This window comes from Malus sylvestris, chromosome 2 (assembly GCF_916048215.2).
Source record: "Malus sylvestris chromosome 2, drMalSylv7.2, whole genome shotgun sequence".
NCBI lineage: Eukaryota > Viridiplantae > Streptophyta > Magnoliopsida > Rosales > Rosaceae > Malus > Malus sylvestris.
Window position 1 is genome coordinate 2026445 of NC_062261.1, and position 22470 is coordinate 2048914.

General features: G+C 36.9%; 1 protein-coding gene across 1 annotated transcript in view; it reads right to left on the reverse strand.

The window, feature by feature from the left end:
• Positions 1 to 15689, reverse strand: part of LOC126592363 (uncharacterized) — a 212057-nt gene extending 196368 nt beyond the window's left edge. The window contains exons 1-2 of the mRNA XM_050258055.1: positions 15398 to 15689; positions 14539 to 15133 (exon numbers count right to left, since the gene is read on the reverse strand). Coding sequence (XP_050114012.1) covers positions 14539 to 15071 — 533 coding nt within the window. The 5' untranslated portion in view covers positions 15072 to 15133; positions 15398 to 15689. The remainder of the gene's footprint in view (positions 1 to 14538; positions 15134 to 15397) is intronic.
• Positions 15690 to 22470: the final 6781 nt, after the last annotated feature.

Sequence of the window (22470 nt, forward strand, 5' to 3'; positions counted from 1 at the left end):
TCCTACATCGCCCAGGGGAGTGGATCATGTAAGCCTTATATTCACATCTCTACCTAGGTCGATGCCTTTTGGGAGCTCATTGGCTTCGGGTTCCATCGGAATTTCGAAGTTAAGCGAGTTTATGCGAGAGCAATCCCATGATGGGTGACCCACTGAGAAGTTCTCTTGTGAGTTCTTAGAAACAAAACCACTAGGGTGTGGTCAGGGTCCAAAGCAATCAATATCGTGCTACGGCGGAGTTAAGCCCATGATGTGGTGGGGACCTTGGCCGGAATGTGACAATTTGGTATAAGAGCCAATCTTTGGCCGGAAGTGTGCCGACGAGGACTTCAGGCCCCTAAGGGGGTGTATTGTAACATCCCACATCGCCCAGGAGAGTGGATCATGTAAGATATTCTCATCTCTACCTAGCACGAGGCCTTTTGGGAGCTCATTGCTTCGGGTTCCATCGGAACTCCGAAGTTAAGCGAGTTCCTGCGAGAGCAATCCCATGATGGGTGATCCACTGGGAAGTTCTCGTGTGAGTTCCCAGAAACAAAACCATGAGGTCGAGGTCGGGACCCAAAGCGGACAATATCGTGCTGCGGCGGAATCAAGCCTGGGATGTGATGGGGGCCCGAGCTGGGATATGACAGTTAGACATACAAATTAACACATAAAAACCTGTTAAGTGTAGAAGAATCATGTCAACCAAGTAGGACTAGCCTGATATTGGTCATCCTCGCTAGTTTGTCTACTATTCTTAATCTTAATTCCAATAAACCTAATTGATTGGTCATCCTCATAAATTTATCTATATATCTATATGAAAAATTCCTAAAGGTGATCAGTCATTTGAAATCTGAACCTAGAGTAAAATACGCTCAAAGATTTGAAATCCCGTAAGACATCCTTTAAAGCAATTTTTTTTGTCGGAACATTTAAAGCAATTAAATAAATAAATTACCACATTTTACGGGATATAAATTCCCATAAGATTTGAAATTTAACGTTTATGGGATTAAACAACAAAATCCACCCTTAGAAAACCTTAAACCAATGAAAAATTGGTGATTAAAATGTGGAAAATAAGTTATGAAAAGAATTGTATTTTTTATTGAATGAAAATAGTAGTTGCAAATTAATAAGATAAAATGTCATGATAAAAGATAAATGTTCCCATAAGAATGTACCCATGTACAATTATAGTAATTCATAAAAATGTAACCATATACAATTTCAACATTAAAATCATATGTACCCAATGAAATTAAAATTGCGTTCATAGCAATATAATGGCCATTGGTTATGGTTTTGCAATATAATGGTCATTTGTTAGAATTTTGCAATATAATGGTCATGGAGAAAAATAAGTTCGAAAATTTTTTTGGCAAAATTTAATTTTGGAGATACATATTCAATTTAATAATGTTGAATTTGAATACAAAGAATTTTGAGATTTTCAGCTACAAATGTTATTCAACCTTTTGAATGGATAATCTATGTGCGAGAAATTATAAATTAAATTTTGTTGTAAAAAAAAAAAAAAAGGAAAAGGTTTTTTAGCCAAAATGGTCCCTGAGATTTTGCATAACAAATCACTTTGGTCCCTGAGATTGAAAATCAATAGGAATGGTCCCTGAGATTGTCCATCATCCATTATTTTGGTCATTCTGTTAAAAACTCCGTTAAGTGTGCAAGAGCTCTTGGCCGAAAGTTTAGGCAATTTTCAAAGCTTCGTAACTCAATCGTTTATTAATCAAATTCGACCCATAATATATTAAAATGAAGATAGGAAAGTGTAGAACAAGATTACACCTGTTTGGAAGCCCAATGGTTGCCATAGATGGCCGGAAAACAGCCTGAAAAGTGACTGGTCTGAGGGAAAACTGGAAAACTCGCCGGAAACTGGGTAAATTTTAAACGTTTATAACTTCTTCAATACACAACGAAATCAAGTGATTAAAAAAAAAATCATACTTCTCGATGAGATAAAGAGAATGGTACCTTTCTCGACTGCTAAATCGTTGTGGTTTGGTCGGAAAACGGGTCGAAAGTGGCTATCTTGGTCTCTAGTTAGCCACTTTTGAGCCATTTTCCGGCCAAACAACGGAGAATTAGCCATCAAGAAAGGTATCATTCTCTTCGTCTCATTGAGAAGTATGATTTTCGTTTTGAATCACTCGATTTCGTTGAGTATTGAAGAAGTTATGAATATTTAAAGTTTACCCAGTTTCCGGCGAGTTTTTCAGTTTTCCAACGGACTAGTCACCTTTAGGCTATTTTCCAGCCATCTCCGGCAACCATTGGGCTTCTAAATGGTATAAACTTGCTCTACATTTTCTTATCTTCATTTTGATATATTCTGGGTCGAATTTGGTTAAGAAAAGATTAAGTTACGAAGCTTTGAAAATTGCCCCAACTTTCGGTCAAGAGCTCCGGAACACTTAACAGAGTTTTTAACGGAAGAACCAAAATAATGGATGGTGGACAATCTCAAGGACCAAAGTGATGTGTTATGTAAATTTCAGTGACCATTTTGGCTAAAAAGCCAAAAAATAAAATAAAAAAGATAACATGGAAGTGTGTTATTAGTATAATGCTGAGGTGTACAAAGTCAAAAGACTTTGATAAAAAAACTAAAAACCAATAAGGTTTTAGTCTATGAAATTGATGACTAAGGACTGGATCCTAATTTTTCCATAAAACAAACTCCTAAACAATTAATAAAACAAACTATGAAAGACGTCATCTGACTTGCACGCCAGTTTTTAGAGTGCATGAACACAGTCTGTAAACAAAGTGGAATAATACGATTAGTTGAAATCTTGAAAAAAGATTTATAATCAATTGTATTATATGCACTTAGTGTAGTGTAGCATACGTGTTTTTGGTTTTCTTCACATTGTTGAGAAGCGGGAGGATATTTAAATAAATTTATTACATATTATGTGATCATATGAACCATGCGTCAATATAATTCCATTTGTCAAAAAATTATGAGCTTAAACTCCCAATTGAATCACCGACGCAAGCAAAAATGATATTCACACACTCGTTTTTCGTTTTGCACTTCTCTTCATGGCAGTGTTATGATTCTTATTTGATTTGTTCGATCAAAGATCAAAGCAAGAAAGCAGTATATGAATAACATGGAGTGGGATAATTATTTACCTAAATCAAATTTGTTCTCCGACAAATAATGGAGTGGTGAGGCTGAACATTATAAATTTGTGAACGATCAAAAAAAAAAAAAAATCGCACAGCTTAGGGCTCGTTTGAAAGTACTGTTAAATGATTGAAAGCCTTTTTTATTAAAATAAAACAAATATGTAGTTATGTGTTTTTTTACAAGAAGCACTTCAAATGATTTTAGAATCCAAAAACATTTTTTCTAAAAATGGTTTCAATCATTTTAAAAGTAGCAAACAAACTATTAGGTTTTCGAAGTAAAGAAGGTTCTTCCTTAACTGGCAATGACGGTTAGATACGTACCAAAATCCCGTTAAATCTATGAACTGAATTTTATTTTTTTTGCACATACGTCAAAATCAATTTTGTGTGCGAGGAAAAATAATCACCTTACATGTAAGGAACCAAGTATTTTCCGAGCAAAAATAACTCGAAAACAAAGCATATAATGCTCCATCCATATCCCAAACTTCATGTAAATCATCATAATTTTAAGACTACCATAAATTAAGGCTAAAAACTCATGTCCAAGCATTCCACCTCTTAAAATAGTACAAAAGATAAAACTCCAACTGGTAGAAGTAAACTAGGTTAAATGATACAAACACCTACCATCATACATCTTCCCGGCGGCCAACTTCCCGTCCATCGCTCGTGACGGTGGAAGAGACCTACGATCTAATATTCCATTCTGACAAGTGCAGTGGACGCGTCGGCTGATCCATACTGCATCCAGTCCTTGGCACATATGAGGGCTTCCACCGTCTCTGGTCGTAGGGAAGTCCTGTACTGATCCATTTCCTTGACCGTTGTATCAAAGACACAGTCGGAAGGAACTGTAGATACCGGAATTGACAAAATGTCACGAGCCATCTTTGAAAGCGTCGGGTACTTCATCTTGTTCAGTTTCCACCAGCCTAATACATCAAAGTCATGAACTCGGGGCAGCAGAGACTCGTCCAAATACTGATCCAGCTCCGACTTCATCTGTTGGCTGGTTGTCTCCATGATGTACATGTCAAAGTCCGTGAGTCCGTTGTCTGTTAGATTAGCTCCACCTTGGGAATCCTCTGTCTTAACGTAGTTATTCCCTTCGTCTGCATAAGTTGGTGTGAGAGGCAAAGGCAGTGTCAAATATTCATGAAAGAGCTCATGAATTCCGTCATCGACAACCTTGATATGCGTGGGAGCTTCTTCACCATAAACTTTGTTGAAACTGAACTCAACAAGCTTCATCTTGAACCTGGGATCCATAACTACCGCTGTTGCCAAAGCCAGGCTACAATTCTTCCAGTATTTTTCAACCCTTTCTTGCATTGTCTTAGTTAGGCTGCTAATGAAGGGATCCTCACTTGCAACCGTCTTAGTCAGATCTGTCTGAATCCTCCACACTTCATGGAAGAAAGTAACTGGAGTTGGGTTAGTCGTAGTGGTAAGGATGTTGGCTGCATCGAAGATAAGTTTCAAAAATGTGCAGATAGTCTCAACTTGCTTCCAGTCTTCCATTGACGGGGCTTGTTTGTAATCAGGATCAGATGTATCCAAGCAAGAAAACACTTCCTTTAACTCATAACAGGCCACCAGCATTTGATACGTTGTGTTCCATTTAGTCTGGTCATCAATTGATAGGCTCCTTTCACTTGGGACTTGGAGCTGACTCTTAAGCTCCAGAAACTTTTCTTCATGGGACTCTGATGTCTTCACATACTTTACACTATCCCGTACTTTTTTGACCACATCACTTCCTGCCGCTAACACTTCTTTTGCAATGCTGCTCAAAGTACGGGCAATGCAATGCCCAACCAATAGTTGACCATTGAGGATAAGTGGGTTCTTATTTGAAAGAAGAGGCCTTAGATTTTCAAGAGCAGTCTCACTCAGTGGCTGATCATAAGTGACTGAAAATAACTTGTTTTCCAAACTCCAATCATGAAGGCAAACAGCAACAGCATGACTAAGAGCAGAATCAGAGTCTGGATATGGTTGCATCACCACATTGAGCAGCCGCCTGTGCAACTTCCAGTCAGCATCAATGAAGTGCCCAGTAACAAACACATAACCCACGCTCTGAGAGGAAGTCCACATGTCCAAAGTAAGGCATACACGTCCAGGTATGCCCTCAATAAACTTGGTGACACTTTGCTTTTCCGTTAGGTAAGTTGCCCTCAATAAACGTGGGTTACATATATGTTTTCAAGCAGGATGCATTATACAAAATTTTATTGGGAATGTACTTACAGATTTATTTCTCAAGACTTCGGCGGCCTCTTGACGGTTCCACAACCTACTCCATTTTCCAGGGTGACCAAGAGATTTTTCAGAAATGATTACTCTAGCCATTTCTCGCAGCAAATCATGCTTATTCAACTTATTCTGCTCAACAGTTATAAGGCATCGTTCACAGAGGACACTAATTCCTATTGTTGCAGAAAATCCGCATTTATCTAATCTTTTTGCGACATAGTCCTTGTCCTCTCCAATAAAGAAACAAGATATGTCAAGAAATATAGCCTTCTCTGAACGACATAGCCCGTCAAAGCTTATTCTAAGTCGATTTACAATGTTTTCATCTGGATATCTTCCCAATTCCTCCAATTGGCTTTCCCACTCTGCCAACGATCTTTTAATCAAAAGAGATCCTAAAACTTCAAGCGAGAGTGGTAAACCTCCACAGTAAGAAACAACCTTTTCTGAAACTTCAAGGTATCCTTGATCAGGACAACTATTTTTAAAGGCATGCCAACTAAATAGCTCAAGAGCTTCTTCTTCATTCATTTTCTTAGCCTGAAATTTTTTGTTCACATTTAGTAGTAGACGTTCATCTCGTGTCGTTATAATAATTCTACTTCCAAGACCAAACCAATCATGACTTCCAACTATTGCATCCAGTTGTTCCTCTTTATCAATGTTGTCCACGATGACAAGTATCTTTCTATGTCGAAATTGTTGTTTTATCAGACCTATACCTTCGTCAACATAGCTTATTTCAGGCTTCTTTTTCAAGATGTCAGAAATAAGTTTTTTTTGCACATCAACCAGATCATGTTTACTTGTAGCATCGCGAACGTCGGCAAGGAAACTTTTGAATTCAAACTGAGGATGAATTTGGTTATAAATGGCTTTGGCAGCTGTTGTTTTACCCAATCCACCCATCCCCCAAATTCCAACCATAAGAACATCATTTGATCCACCACTTGAAAGACAACTGATAATATCTTGAACGCGTGAATTGATTCCAACTATGTGCTTGGCCACATGTAATTTGTTAGTGCTGGTGAGCCATTGACAAATAGTTTCGTCAATAATTTTTTTAATGAACTTTGCTCGCCCCTGAAAATTGAATTCGTAAGCATTAGTGGAAATCAATGAAGGCTCGGTAGGAGATATCAGTACATATACAATTTTCTTTCCTTCTTCCCTTCATATAATATAATATATATATATATATATATATATATATATATATATATATATATATATAAAGAACTTGAATAAAAGAATTCATTGATAAATAAAAGTTAGGCGTATGAATTAAACTCCAATTACGGTTTAGGTTACTTATGAGAGATTAAGGTGTATTCATTAAGCATGTGAATGAATGTTTAGATTATGTAAAATGTTAATTAAGCATGTCAATTAATTCAGAGATTAAGTCAATCACTAAAATTAGCAGCTTATGTGAAGGATCAACTTGAGAGATTAAGGTGTATTAATTAAGCATGTTAATTAGAATAATACAACTCAAATCTTGAAAAGCAGCTGAATGATTACCCATTGTTAGCGATTTTATGATGGTGGCCAGACAAATTTGCAGCCTTTGTGAGAGCCTCTCTCCACTGCTACCCTTTCTTGTTTAGCTTCACGTTTCTTGTCATCTTTTTCTTCACGGATGTCCTTTTTGTGCTTCTGAAATGCTTCGGTTAAATCTCCGTCCTGCTTCCTGACATGCGAAGGATCAACGTGATAGAATATTGGTAAAACATGTCGCCCCAGTTTGTCTCTACACTCCATGATCTTCACCAGCTCGTCAAGACACCAACTCGAATCCGCATACATCTTTGAGAAGATAATGACAGAGATCCTCGACTCTTCGATTGCACGAAACAGTTTCTCTTTTATTTCTTCCCCTCTTGGTAGATCGTCCTCATCAATAAACACCTGGTACCCTCTGGCTTCTAATGCCGCGTGGAGGTGGCTCGTGAAGCCATAGCGCGTGTCTTCACCCCTGAAGCTCAAGAATACGTCGTACTAAATAATACACTATTATGGTACAAAAATAAGAAAGCTGAGCCGAATCAAATAGCTTGGGTAAGAGAAGTTACTAAATTCCGTGTGGAGGATTTTCGAGGAATTCGAGTAGTCGGCAGCTTTGGAAACTTTGGCTCACAGATGGCCACAGTGAGGTAGCAGCTGTGGAGTACTCTCATATCCCAGCACCACTCATATACAATGAATTTGGAAGTTTTAGGAGAGAGAAAGAGACCTGCACTTGAAAAAAAATATTATCTCCTTCTTCAACTTGCAACTAACAAACAAAAAAAATCACTTTAATGGCCCGTTTATGTAAGGGTAATCAGAATCAGGAAACGGAATTGAATTCCGATTACGGAATACTTTACCAAATTTAAGGAAATCAAAGTTTAGTGGTCCCACACAAATTTTGGAATCCAATTCCGAAATTTGGAGGAATTAGACTCCTAACAATTAGATGGTATTTGGATTCCGGAGGATTGAGGCGGTGAGGAATCCATTTTTGTTACCCATTGTGCCCTCGCATAAAAGTTGAAATTCCAAATAAACCCAAGCTCTCGTCCCCAGTGTTATCCCTCTCCTTCTCCCTCACCAAACAACAGCAAACCCAAAACCAATTTAAAGAAAAATCTGAACAGAATCGACAGCTCATACAAATGAAAAGGATTGAGAGGAACTCACTCAACATGAAAGTATTCTAAACGAAAAAAATGGGAAACTGATTCAGAAGCTGGCATCAAAATTCGAGGAAACCCATGTACTTGGATAATTCCAATGATGGATGATCAGATGAGAGAAGCACGTACCTCAATCAAACAAAATCGAGGGTAGCAATCGGATTGAGGAAGATCGAATGGAATCGAGGACGCAAGAAACAAAGACCTCTTCTTCCTCTCAGTCTCCAAGTCGTCCTTTCTTCAGTCTCTCTCTTACTTTCCTTTTTCTTTTTCTGTTTTCCTATTTTTCAATAATATGTAGCGCACTTTTAAATTTGTGTCGTGTTGAGGCAAGTATATAACATATACACATCCAATAACTTTATATGAACGTAATTTATTTATGTAAGAGCAATATAGTAATCAACCTATTTTTCATTCCTTAATTATGGAGGAATGGGGGAGTTTGGCGGAAGTGAGTCCTGCTAGCATTTCGTTTTCAATCCTCTTATTTCATCTGCAATGTCAACTGGCTAAATTGATCAGCTAATCGTTCAATATCCCTCCCTGTCAAAGATAATCGCTTCCGCGTCCACAAGATTTTGGTAGTACTTAAGTAAATGTTTTCAAGGCCTGCAAAGCAGTACGCCTGGTATAATTAATAACAGTAATTTCAAGAGGATCTTTAGGTTGTTCATTTAACGAGTAAATACATCAGACAACCACCTATTTAAAATTACGATCATCACTTTTAAGCATAACAAAGTCGGCTACATTCACCTAATAAGCAAACTCAAACAACTCAAGAATACTATAAATCCAATTGAGATAAATGTCACCGTATCCGCAAGAAGTCCATCCTTATACATGTTGAAGAGTACAAGGATCTCACATCAGATTTGTTAAAATTAAAGATGAATTATATTGTGCAATTTCCACTCTTAATTATATCAAAGTATTTTGTGATAAAATATTCACATATGAAGTGTTGTGCATGTACGAAAATTCAAGTTGATAGAAAGTATTGATGTTGTTAATGATGGGTCATTGTAGAGCATGCGATAAAATTTTCAAAGCTGTTATATCAAAGCCGTTTGTATAACGTTAATAGATGAGCCCTTAACTTATATGTTAGCTACCATTAGCTAGTAAACATTACTATACCAACAAGCCACCAAAGTCTATGTGCTATATTATAAATAAAACTGGTCTCTATGAAAAAAAAACACTTTGTAAAACGGATAAGCACTTTACAAACCACTTCTGTTTGTCACTTTTCTTTTCTAAAAGCCATTTTTGTATATAAGCACTTTGGTTTGGCCTGACAGGTTCCAGATGTGCTTCAAGGGAATGTGTTTTTGGCTGGGAATTGAGCAAGGTAAGGAAATATCTGTTTATGACGCTTTTGATGACCCAGAAGGCAGGAGAGTGATCATTTCTTTCGATACAAGTCGCGAGATATTTCATGGTATACCCGAACCATCTGAGCTCCAACGATTACCCCTGGGGCGTGACCTTGATTTGAAGCTTATTGTGTGGAATGAATCAGTTTCTTATGGTTCACAATGATGGATGCGTAGTTTGCTTTAATCTTTGTACGAAAAAGCTTACATATATTCCCACTGAAACATGAGGTGAGTTTGTTGGTTATGTGAATAGCGTAGTTTCGGTCATGAGACGCAACCACAAGCCTGAGAGCAAAGAAAATAATTGCTTAGACAAAGATGAAGATGCGATGGTGGCGGTAGAAGGCAAGAGGGAAAGCTGCAGGAGGCGGTACTCATATTCTGTTTGGGCCATTCCACTAGCTGATGTTTCAAGGGCCTCCGGGCAGAGTTTGGTGGGCCGGAGATTAGCCTCACATCCTTATATTGGGATCCATCCATATTATGAGTCGCGATGACGCTCTTAACAAGTTTAGATCTTCCTCACTGATGATTACTAGGAATTACCATCACCAGTGTGTTTCCTTGTTGATGGATTGAAACGTATATATTTTCCCGATCGCTTGCTAATTGCTATTCATTTTCTTCATGTTTTCTTCTGTTTTGTTTCCTTTTCCTCTTTCTCATTTTGGTTTCTTGAGCTGGTTTAGACGCACTAATTATCAACTTTTATGTTATTAGTTATTTCAAAGTACCAAATCTACATTTCGATTTCTACAACAGTAAGTTGTTGTTTACGTTAACCTTTGAGCTGGTGTTTTTTTGTTTTCACAAAAGCTTCCTTCTTAATTTCTTCTTGTTGTTTACGGGAATGTTCATATGTAATCTGTCTGTCTGCAATATTTGATGGATGCAGGTTCAACGAAACATAATTATATAAGATCCTGCCAAAATTAGATCACCTTCAACTTTATCCCTGCCTTGCAAATTGAGCTTCAGAACACGAGTTGGATTGCAAATGATGGCAAAATGTTTTAAAGCGGATAAAATTTTGGAGATTTTCTATTGAGAAATCCATCCTTAGTCTTGCGGAGGAGATTTTTTATCCTAACGTGAACAGCCCTACAATTTATTCAACTCTCATAGTCTCACTATCTCTAAATGGTAAAGGCTAAGAGACTCAGGTGTCGAGCTGAATGTTACCTGAACAAGTAGATGATGAATAATCAAGAGACAAAGAGAGGCGTGTAAGAGGATCTTCGTCCATTGGGTCGGATATCTGATCTCCTCTATCACAGACTGCCGGACCTTGTGGCTTCCAATGATGAATAGATAAAGAAAGACACGTACGAAGATCTTCGTCCATTGGGTCGGATATCTGATATCCTCTGTCACTGACTGCTGGACCCTGTGGCTTCCAATGATGAGACTGAGAAAGGCGCGTAAGAAAATCTTCCTCCATTGGGTCGGCTATCTGATCTCCTCTGTCATTGACTGCCGAACCCTGTGACTGGAAGAATACTGAGAGATTCCCAGAACGAGTTTGAGGCTGAATATGATGGCCTGCAGGAAAAGGATTAGAAGATAAGGAAAAATGTGAATGCTCAGAGAACCATGATCATGCACTGCTATAGTACTACCGATGTACTTGCTGAGATCATAATCATCTGATGACTCCTCATAGAACCGAGCTGGATGTTAGTCAAAAACATAACTAGCTTTGTCCAAATCATGCGTATTTTCCTTCAAAGGTTTGTTCCACACCAGATTAACCATTGTTCTCACTGATGATGGCAAATAATTACCAGATTTTCTTGAAAATATGACTTCAACTTTATCCCCACTTTGCAATTTGAACTTATCGTTCGATAGTTGTCCTTGCCAAAGTACAAGCGTATCCCAAAATTCGCTGCATAAGTAAGCCTGCAACTCGGTACGCTTGGTATTATTTATAACAGTAATGCCAAATTCAAAATAATTCATAATTGAATATTTGCTCCAGAAGCACAGAGTCATCCCTTCAAAAGTACGACCATCATTCGGGGGAATATCAAAACTGAATGTATTGCCATGGTTAAGAAACTCAAACCAATCAGGAACAAAATTCCCATGGAGTAAAGCGCCACCAAATCCGCACGAAGTCCATCCCTACATATACAATGCAAGTGTCATGTATATATACATGTAAACATGCGTATGCGTGTGCATGTGCACGATAGGAAGGCAATGAGAGAGAGAGAGAGAGAGAGAGTGTGAGATACCTGTAGGATGTTCTTCCCAAAATCAGATGTGAGATTGGTGCAGTTAATTACTCATATCAATCAACGTCATGAAGTTTAATGACTTATCCAAGCCTGGAACCTCAGTGAGTTTGGGTGAATCACTTACCTTCAACTCTGTCATATTTGACATTTCCGAAAAATTGGGCATTGTTTCCAATGGAGGACAATGAAGGGCATACAGAAATTTCAAATTTGTTGGTAAATCTGGGATTGTACGAAGGTTAAAGCAGTCATTTAACCTCAATGTTTCAAGCTTTGTAAGACCACTGAGGCCGGGTAGGGTATGAAAATCAGTCCCTTGAAGATCCAAAACTTGTAAAGAAATTAGACTCCCAAGATACTCAGGGATTGCATCATGTGCAAAATGCACACCATTTAGGGATAAAAGAGTGAGATTCTTCAATCTAATTGTGGAAGATGGTATTTGTCTTATGACTGTATAGTCTGCTTCAAGTATTCTCAATGATATCATCTCCCCTAAATCCTTATGCACTTCTCTGAAACTTGTACACCAATTAAGAAGAAGAGTCTCAACAGATTTCAACTTATAGAAATCCCTTGGAAGAGAACTAAGCTTTTTGCATTCTTTAAGGTTCACCAAAGAAAGTTTTTGAAGTTGACCAATGGAGGGGTGAATCTCGGACAGACTCCCACAATCTTCCAGTATCAACTCTTCAAGATTTGGGACTTGTGAAAAGTCCGGTGATTTAATTAGAGATAGGGAATGACTGAGATTCAGAATTTTCAACCTCTCTAGCAACTGTTACAGAAGACCAAAGGAAAATTGAAATTAATATCCAAAAGGAAGATGTCACAAAAAAAAGAAGGAAATCCAAAAACAAATAGAAACAGAACATCATCATGTGTAATTGATCGTACCTTATAACCCTCCCAAACTTGTACCAGTTTGCTGTACTGCATATCTAAAACAACTAGTCTTGGTTGATCAAAAAAGTCAGCTGGTATGGACTTTAAAGAGCTTCCTACCCAACACAACAATATAGCCAGAGCAATCGCAATTTCTTCATATTGGCAAATGCTTCTATACTGTAACTAAGTTTGCCATAAGAGATACTTAGAGCAAGTCCTTCAACTTCTTCAGTTCCCTGTTAACAAAAGGTTATATTCATGTGTAAGAAATGGATTATTTGCATATATTTACATGTATTATTATTCATTAGGCAAAATCACCTACGGTGATTATATTTACACATAAATGTTGTTTAGTGTATAATAGACATACGTGGGTTATATATATGTTTTCAAGCAGGATGCATTATGCAAAATTTTATTAGGAATGTACTTACAGATTTATTTCTCAAGACTTTGACGGCCTCTTGACGGTTCCACAACCTACTCCACTTTTCAGGGTGATCAAGAGATTTTTCAGAAATGATTACTCTGGCCATTTCTCGAAGCAAATCATGCATATTCAACTTGTTGCCTTCAACAGTTACAAGACATCGTTCACGGAGGACATTGATTCCTATTGTTCCAAAAAATCCGCATCGATCTAACATTTTTGCGACATAGTCCTTGTTCTTTCCAATAAAGAAACAAGATATGTCAAGAAATATAGCCTTCTCTGAATCATCTAACCCGTCATAGCTTATTCTGAGTCGATTTACAATTTTTCCATCTGGATATCTTCCTAATTTCTCCAGTTGACTTTCCCACTCTGCCAATGATCTTTTAATCAAAAGAGATCCTAAAACTTCAAGCGCTAGTGGTAAACCTCCACAGTAAGAAACAACCTTTTCTGAAACTTCAAGATATCCTTGATCAGGACAACTATTTTTAAAGGCATGCCAACTAAATAGCTCAAGAGCTTCTTCTTTATTCATTTTCTTAGCCTGACATGCTCTGTCCACATTTAGTAGTAGACGTTCATCTCGTGTCGTTATGATAATTCTACTTCCAGGACCAAACCAATCATGACTTCCAACTATTGCATCCAGTTGTTCCACTTTATCTATGTTGTCCACGATGACAAGTATCTTTCTACGTCGAAATTGGTGTTTTATCAGACCGATACCTTCTGCAACACAGCTTATTTTATGCTTTTTTTTCAAGATGTCATAAATAAGTTTTTTTTGCAAATCAACCAGATCATGTTTACTTGTAGCATCGCGAACGTCAGCAAGGAAACTTTTGAATTCAAACTGAGGATGAATTTGGTTATAAATGGCTTTGGCAGCTGTTGTTTTACCCAATCCACCCATCCCCCAAATTCCAACCATGAGAACATCATTTGATCCACCACTTGAAAGATATCTGATAATACCTTGAACGCGTGAATTGATTCCAACTATGTGCTTGGCCACATGTAATTCGTTAGTGCCGGTGAGCCATTCACAAATATTCTCGTCAATAATTTTCTTAATGAACTCTGCTTCGCCCCTGAAAATTGAATTTGTAATCATTAGTGGGAATCAATGAAGGCTCGGTAGTACATAAACAATTTTCTTTCCTTCTTCCCTTCATATAATATATATATATATATAACGAACATGAATAAAAGAATTCATTGATAAATAAAAGTTAGGCGTATGATTTAAACTCCAATTACGGTTTAGGTTACTTACGAGAGATTAAGGTGTATTCATTAAGCATGTGAATGAATGTTTAGATTATGCAAAAAGTTAATTAAGCATGTCAATAAATTGAGAGATTAAATCATTCACTAAAATTAGCAGTTCTGTGAAGGATCAACTTGAGAGATTAAGGTGTATTAATTAAGCATGTTAATTAGAGTAATACAACTCAAATCTTGAAAAGCAGCTGAATGATTACCCATTGTTAGCGATTTTATGATGGTGGCCAGACAAATTTGCAGCCTTTGTGAGAGCCTCTCTCCACTGCTTTAGCCTTTCTTGTTTAGCTTCACGTTTGTTGTCATCTTTTTCTTTACTGATGTCATTTTCGTGCTTCTGAAATGCTTCGGCTAAATCTCCGTCCTGCTTCCTGACATGCGAAAGATCAACGTGATAGAATATTGGCAAAACATGTCGCCCCAGTTTGTATCTGCACTCCATGATCTTCACCAGCTCGTCAAGACACCAACTCGAATCCGCATACATCTTTGAGAAGATAATGACAGAGATCCTCGACTCTTCGATTGCACGAAACAGTTTCTCTTTTATTTCTTCCCCTGTTGGTAGATCGTCCTCATCAATAAAGACCCGGTACCCTCTGGCTTCTAATGCCGCGTGGAGGTGGCTCGTGAAGCCATAGCGCGTGTCTTCACCCCTGAAGCTCAAGAATACGTCGTAGTTCCAGAGTTTGGACTTGGAGGAGGACGAAGAGGAGGCTTCGTGGGCTGTCATGGCGGTATCCACCGTTATGGCTTAGCAGTGGTTCAGATCACAGACTGAAAAAATGGCGACAGCTGTGTTTGAGTTGCCGAAGGATGATAATTAAACATAAATCAAGATTCTTGAGTCAACAAAGGCAAAAGTTTATAATATAATATAAATGGTGCAGGGAAAGAGAGAGGAAAAGAGGAAATAAATAAAACTCTGCAATTGAAAAAAATATATATATATTATCTCCTTCTGCATCTTGCAACAAAAAAAACAAAAAGATCACATTAAACATATTCCAGTAGAAAACCCCATCACAGCAGTAGCAAGTTTAGGAGAGAGAAGGAGACCTGCACTCAAATCGTAGGTTCGCCCGAGAAATTTTCCAATTCAGAATCCAGATCGTGGGTGGTCGAGAATTTTCAAGGGATTTTTGTAACTTGGAAGCCATCTTTTTCAATTTCATAGCAGGAGGGCGGACTGAAATGTAGGGGGGAGGAGTTGGAGGGAAAAGTACTTTGGTGTTCTTGGATTTATCGTGATGGAGGAAGAGGAAGGGAAGGGTGACAGAGAGAGAGAATAAAATTATTTTTAATGGTATTTTTTTATGAAATTAACAATGAGGCCCAGCTCACCATTAATTATGGAGGCCAATCCGTGAGAGAATCTTCGCCGGATCTTTTTGTGAAGATTCTGTGATCTTTCATCATATCCGTCCATCGTATATTATGCGGTCAGTTTTCATCAGGTACTGTTTATTTTCAATTTTAAATAAAAAAATTTACAATGATTTCTAATCACACGATATACAATAAATGAATATAATTTGAGGATCTTAAAAATTCTCACAAAGAATATCCGGCTGAGGATACTCACAAAAGTGAGTCCTGCTAGTGCAAGCATTTCTTTTTCAAGAATACAAGGGTAGAAACAATTAAGAGCTACCTCCTCCTATTTCATCTGCAATGTCAACCCACTAAACTGATCAGCTAATCGATCAATATCTCTCCCTGCTAAAGATAATCGCTTTCGCGTTCATGAGATTTTGATAGTACTTATGTAAATGTTATCAAGGCGTGCAAAGCAATACGCCTTGTATAATTAATAACAACAATTTTAAGATGATTTTTAGGTTGTTCACTTAGCAAGTAAATACATCAAACAACCAACTCTTTAAAATTATAATCATCACTGTTAGGCATAACAAAGTCGGCTAAATTCCCCTCATAAGCAAACTCAAAAACTCAATAATACCATATGTTTGTACCATACTTAGGGCCTCCGTATTTATATCTTGTATAAATACTCGGAGGACTCAAATGTAATTATGTAATAGAGGAGGGGCAAATATGTAAAAATGAGATGAGCCCTTATTAAATAAAAATGCCTCCTCACCCTCACAAACCCTAAGCCTCCTCACATCCCCTAAGCTCTAAGCTCTCTCATGCTCTCACCCTCACAGTCAAGCTCTTACAGAGAAATACAATCAGTGTGGACGTAGCCCAAACATTGGGGTGAACCACGATACATCTTTTGTTATTTACTTCCTTGCAAATTCACGGTCGAATTTACGTTGTTCCAAGACCTCCGGTTTTGTGCATCAACACCATAAATCCAATTGAGATAAATGTCACCGTATCCGCAACAAGTCCATCCCTAGACATGCTGAAGATAACAAGGATCTCACATCAAATTTGTCAAAATTAAATATGACTTATATTGCAATTTCCACTCCAAATTATATCAAAGTATTTTGTGATAAAATATTCACATATGAAATGTTGTGCATGTAGGAAAATTCAAGTTGATAGAAAGTATTGATGTTGTTAATGATGGGTCCTTGTAAAGCATGTGATAAAATTTTCATTTTTCAAAGCTGTTTGGCAAACGTTAATAGATGAGCCCTTAACTTATATGTTAGCCACCATTAGCTAGTAAACATTACAATACCAACAAGCCACCAAAGTCTTTGTGCTATATTATAAATAAAACTTTGGTACATCATGGATGAGATATAGTAAAAATCTTTGATGCATGTAACCTAACGTAGCCTGCTAACGGAGAGGTTTTTTCTGTGTACTTTGAACATTGTCATAGTGATAAAATAGTTCTAATCAATTGTAACACATGTATTTAATTATATCATGTGACACGTTTTCGAGGTACACACAAAGAGAAGAATAAGAAGATATAAATTAGGTTGTTCACACTTGGAAACAAGATCGATTGATCCCTTTATGAATTTCAATGTAATCTTGAAGTAGTAATAACTCTTTCCTTGAATTTGATCGATCTTCTAGTCAATTCCGGTCCTTAGATCGAATGAATTGAATAGATTTATGGACAAAATTTAACAAGAGTATAAAACACCCAAAGTTTGAAGTCATGCTAGTTGCTGCAGCATCATCACCACCACCACCGCTCCCGCTCCATCTTTTCTAGACTCCTAGTCATCCACTGCCACAACCACTGCCATCATCACTATCAGCACCACTATACCACTCGGTTGGACTTCTAGTCATGCATGCACCTAGATGTTCCTAAACGTATTTTTGATGTGATGCACGGGACAAATATGTTTCACAATTTGCTTAAAAGAAATCATTGTCCATAAGATATTATTGTGTTGGAACAAGACAAATATTGGTGACTTCGGTGTACCTTAATTCTGCATATCATTTTTCACGAATAAAGGGTTAAAATTTAACTAAATAGTATGTTATGATTCTTTTACTTTTGAGCCAATAAGCCAAGATAAATAGGAGTGTAGATAAGCCAAATTACACGCGTGCAAATTGCTGGGGAAGCCAACAAAGGTGGAGGTTGAAAGTTCAATTAATGTCGTTTATTGAATAATCACGTGATGATGTTGGATAATGGATAGTGACCCATCTAAATATTTTTGTTGCTGGTTAGAATTTTGTATTTGGAGGAATCTTCATGAACGTATTGGAAATGTTGTCAATTTTGATAGAATGTAGATTTAAATTGGAATTTCAACAAAAGTATAACTTGAGATAAGTCTGGTAAATTGTCGTATGATTCGTTAATCCAATACGAAATGATATGGAAATAATAGGTTTTGGATCAACTTGTTAACGATTCGAATCTTTAACGGATGATCCATTAAGAATCTGATAAAATATCATTTTGCATATCTAAACATTAGGGATTGCAATTTATTGCATAACCCGTTATCTGACATGAAACATTATTACTTAACGAATCAAGGTGTTATCAGGTCACATATTAAGAACATTTTAAGATAATGAGTATAACACAAACACAACAAATGCGGCATGTTTGACATGCCTAACTTGAAAGCTATTAAATATTTACATGGAAATAAGTTTTACTGAATAATATTTTGGTGTAGTTCAACCTGCTAAGTATTTCGACTTTTTAAATAATCTTCACAACTCAATTTCTTAAAATAAGTTTTCACCGTTCATTTTTTGAATTACATAGTAATTCTGGAGAAATTGTAGAGACTAAGATAATGCAAGTTGCCAACTATATTAACCTGACGCTGCCAACTTTACATCTCATTTTCATAGGGACAAGGATTGTCTGCTCTCCTTATTCCCGTGCCCTCCTATGCCCTCCTGTTTGTGTGATCACGGTTAACCAACGTCAATATTTTATATTACTATTTATTTTTGTCTTATTATCTCTATAAAAAAAATATAAAATGTTAACGTGGCTTAACCGTGACCACACAAAACAGGAGGGCACGGAAGGGCACGGGAACAAGGAGGGTGGACAATCCTTGTCCTTTTCATAGCTCGATTCATAGGATCCACGTCAGACTGAATCATTTTTTTATCTCTTTCAATATATAATAATTGGTTACGTATAAATATTAAATTTTCAATACTATTACACATGTGCAGATAATATCCCAAATTATTGTTTTCCTTCCAAGAATTCACCAACGCACAACTTGGAGTCCATCGCGACCATTCCACGTGTCACCTTCTCATCTATATAATAGGTTTCCAAATGAACCAAAGACAACTTGAGAAGAACTTCTACGTAACGTGAATGTTATTGTAACAGAATATGAATTAATAATGGATTATCGTGTGGGAAATTAAAAACGTATGAGATTGTGTTTAATGCGTTTAGAAAATCAAAATGTGTTGTTCTCGTTCTAGATAAGTTCTTATTCCGTGCACATGAAAACCCCATTATAATAAGGTTACTGAGAGGTCTGGCAAAAGGATCGTGTTTGTGTTATTTCGTGTCTTATCCGTTACCAAACTCGTTATTTTAATGGTTCTTAACCTGTGACTCAATAACGACCCGATTAGTTAACGAGTCGTGTCGTTTCGTGTCAGGTTAACAGATTAGCAAGAAATTGTCATGCGTAATGTCTAGATCTGACAAATGATATCTTATTGGATTCTTAACGGACGACCCGACAATGACGTGACGTGCTAATAGATTTTTAACAAGTTACTTGATAACGACTCGACTTAACAAGTTAACCCGAAATTCCTTATTTCGTATTGTTCGTATCAGATTAACGGGTCGCATAACAAATTGTTTGGGCTACCTACTCGAATACGGGATCTTATCCTTATGCAAACGTGGAAGATCAATGATTTGATATTAATGGACCATTATCCAATAATCAATTTCTTAACGCAATGATCATAAATTGTCACTTAAACTGATACAAAGAAAAGTTCAATTTTATTTTTGTCTTAGAAAGTAAATAGTCGGCCTCCACGTGTGATGAATGTAAAGAAAGTAACGCGTTTTTGTTTATTTTTGGCGCGTAGTTGGTGGGAGAGTAGTGAGTACGTGGACACAGATCAGCGCACTTGATAAACTAATTCAAAGAGTTATGGGTATTGGGCTCGGACCTGACTTCTCTACCCTTCCAGTTTTCATACACTATCATTCCCTCTTATTTGTACTGTCACAGTTAAGTCACGTCAATATTTTATATAACTATTGCTTTTTATCTTATTATCCCTATAAAAAATCAATATAAAATGTGGACATGGCTTAACCATGACCGCACAAAATAGGAGGGGATGAGAGTGTATGAGAACTGGAAGGGCAAAGAAACCGGGTCCATTGAGCTCTAGCACCTAGGAGAATAATTACAATTCAACGAATTGGAACCAGGGGCTGATCATCTTGGAACAAGTGGGTCAGCTATCCTCAAGCTAAGAAATCTTTTATGGAAGAGTTGGATGATGTCTTTCGACTGCTCGATGAATTACTTCTATAGCTACTGAATAGGATAGTTGCTAGCTAAATGTCTTTGTATGCGTTGCTATGAGAATTTGTCGATAGGTTCACTCAGCTTGCTTGCTAAAAATTATTGACATCAATGGATATGCTTATTCGAAAGTTATTGACATATGTCGACAAGTGTGGAAGTTATTGACATATGTCGACAAGTGTGCGATATGACTTGGTAAATAACTTATAGCCTATCAAGGCTTGATGAAATGTCAATTTGCATGCTTTCCTTCCAAAAAAGATTACGCGTTGCACATGTTACTTTTACTGATAACATAAAGTTCTTTTATTTTTTTGTTGCAAAACCCTGATTTTGTTTATCCTTATTATGTGTTATCCACTTACGAAATCCGAAAGGTTATGTTTGAGTGATAGTATATATGTGTGTGCGCCCCAAGATTTAGTGTATTAGTTGAGTAGTCGAACAATTTCTTTCACTATTTCTCTTTGTGTCTGTCAATAATTTAACTGTTTCATGGACTTTCAATTGTGCAGTTCAATTCCTACACACCCACCTCCCTCAGCAACACAAACAGTCCGCCTTAGGAACTTTGAATTTGGCAGTACAGGTGTTGATAATGAACAACCACAAGGGTATGCTTCAGTTGATTTTGATTTTATTTCTCTTTTAAGAATAATTCCTTTCAGTTTTTTTCTCACTCGAAATCAACGGAGTGATCGGTTCAGTTCTCATAGCAATTTAATATAAAAGCAAAATCAATTTGTTGGGTTTTTATTTAAGTGTGTAACCTTTAAATTTTGAAAGCGATTATCAACTATCATAAAGTTCTTTTATTTTTTTGTAGCAAAACCCTGTTTTTGTTTATCCTTATTATGTGTTATCCACTTACGAAATCCGAAATGTTATGTTTGAGTGATAGTGTATATGTGCGTGCGCCCAAAGATTTAGTGTATTGGTTGAGTAGTCGAACCATTTCTTTCTCTATTTCTCTCTGTGTCTGTCAATAATTTAACTGTTTCATGGAATTTCAATTGTGCAGTTCAATTCCTACACACCCACCTCCCTCAGCAACACAAACAGTCCGCCTCATGAACTTTGAATTTGGCAGTACAGGTGTTCATAATGAACAACCACAAGGGTATGCTTCAGTTGATTTTGGTTTTATTTCTCTTTTAAGAATAAGTCCTTTCAGTTTTTTTCTCACTTGAAATCAACGGAGTGATCGGTTCAGTTCTCCTAGCAATTTGATATAAAACCAAAATCAATTTGTTGAGTTTTTATTTAAGTGTGTAACCTTTAAATATTGAAAGCGATTATCAACTATCATAAAGTTCTTTTATTTTTTTGTTGCAAAACCCTGTTTTTGTTTATCCTTATTATGTGTTATCCACTTACGAAATCCGAAAGGTTATGTTTGAGTGATAGTGTATATGTGTGTGCGCCCCAAGATTTAGTGTATTAGTTGAGTAGTCGAATCATTTCTTTCTCTATTTCTCTCTGTGTCTGTCAATAATTTAACTGTTTCATGGACTTTCAATTGTGCAGTTCAATTCCTACACACCCACCTCCCTCAGCAACACAAACAGTCCGTCTCAGGAACTTTGAATTTGGCAGTACAGGTGTTGATAATGAACAACAACAAGGGTATGCTTCAGTTGATTTTGGTTTTATTTCTCTTTTAAGAATAATTCCTTTCAGTTTTTTTCTCACTCGAAATCAACGGAGTGATCGGTTCAGTTCTCATAGCAATTTGATATAAAACAAAAATCAATTTGTTGGGTTTTTATTTAAGTGTGTAACCTTTAAATTTTTGAAAGCGATTATCAACTATCATAAAGTTCTTTTCTTTTTTTGTTGCAAAACCCTGTTTTTGTTTATCCTTATTATGTGTTATTCACTTACGAAATCCGAAAGGTTATGTTTGAGTGATAGTGTATATGTGTGTGCGCCCAAAGATTTAGTGTATTAGTTGAGTAGTCGAACCATTTCTTTCTCTATTTCTCTCTGTGTCTGTCAATAATTTAACTGTTTCATGGACTTTCAATTGTGCAGTTCAATTCCTACACACCCACCTCCCTCAGCAACACAAACAGTCCGCCTCAGGAACTTTGAATTTGGCAGTACAAGTGTTGATAATGAACAACCACAAGGGTATGCTTCAGTTGATTTTGGTTTTATTTCTCTTTTAAGAACAAGTCCTTT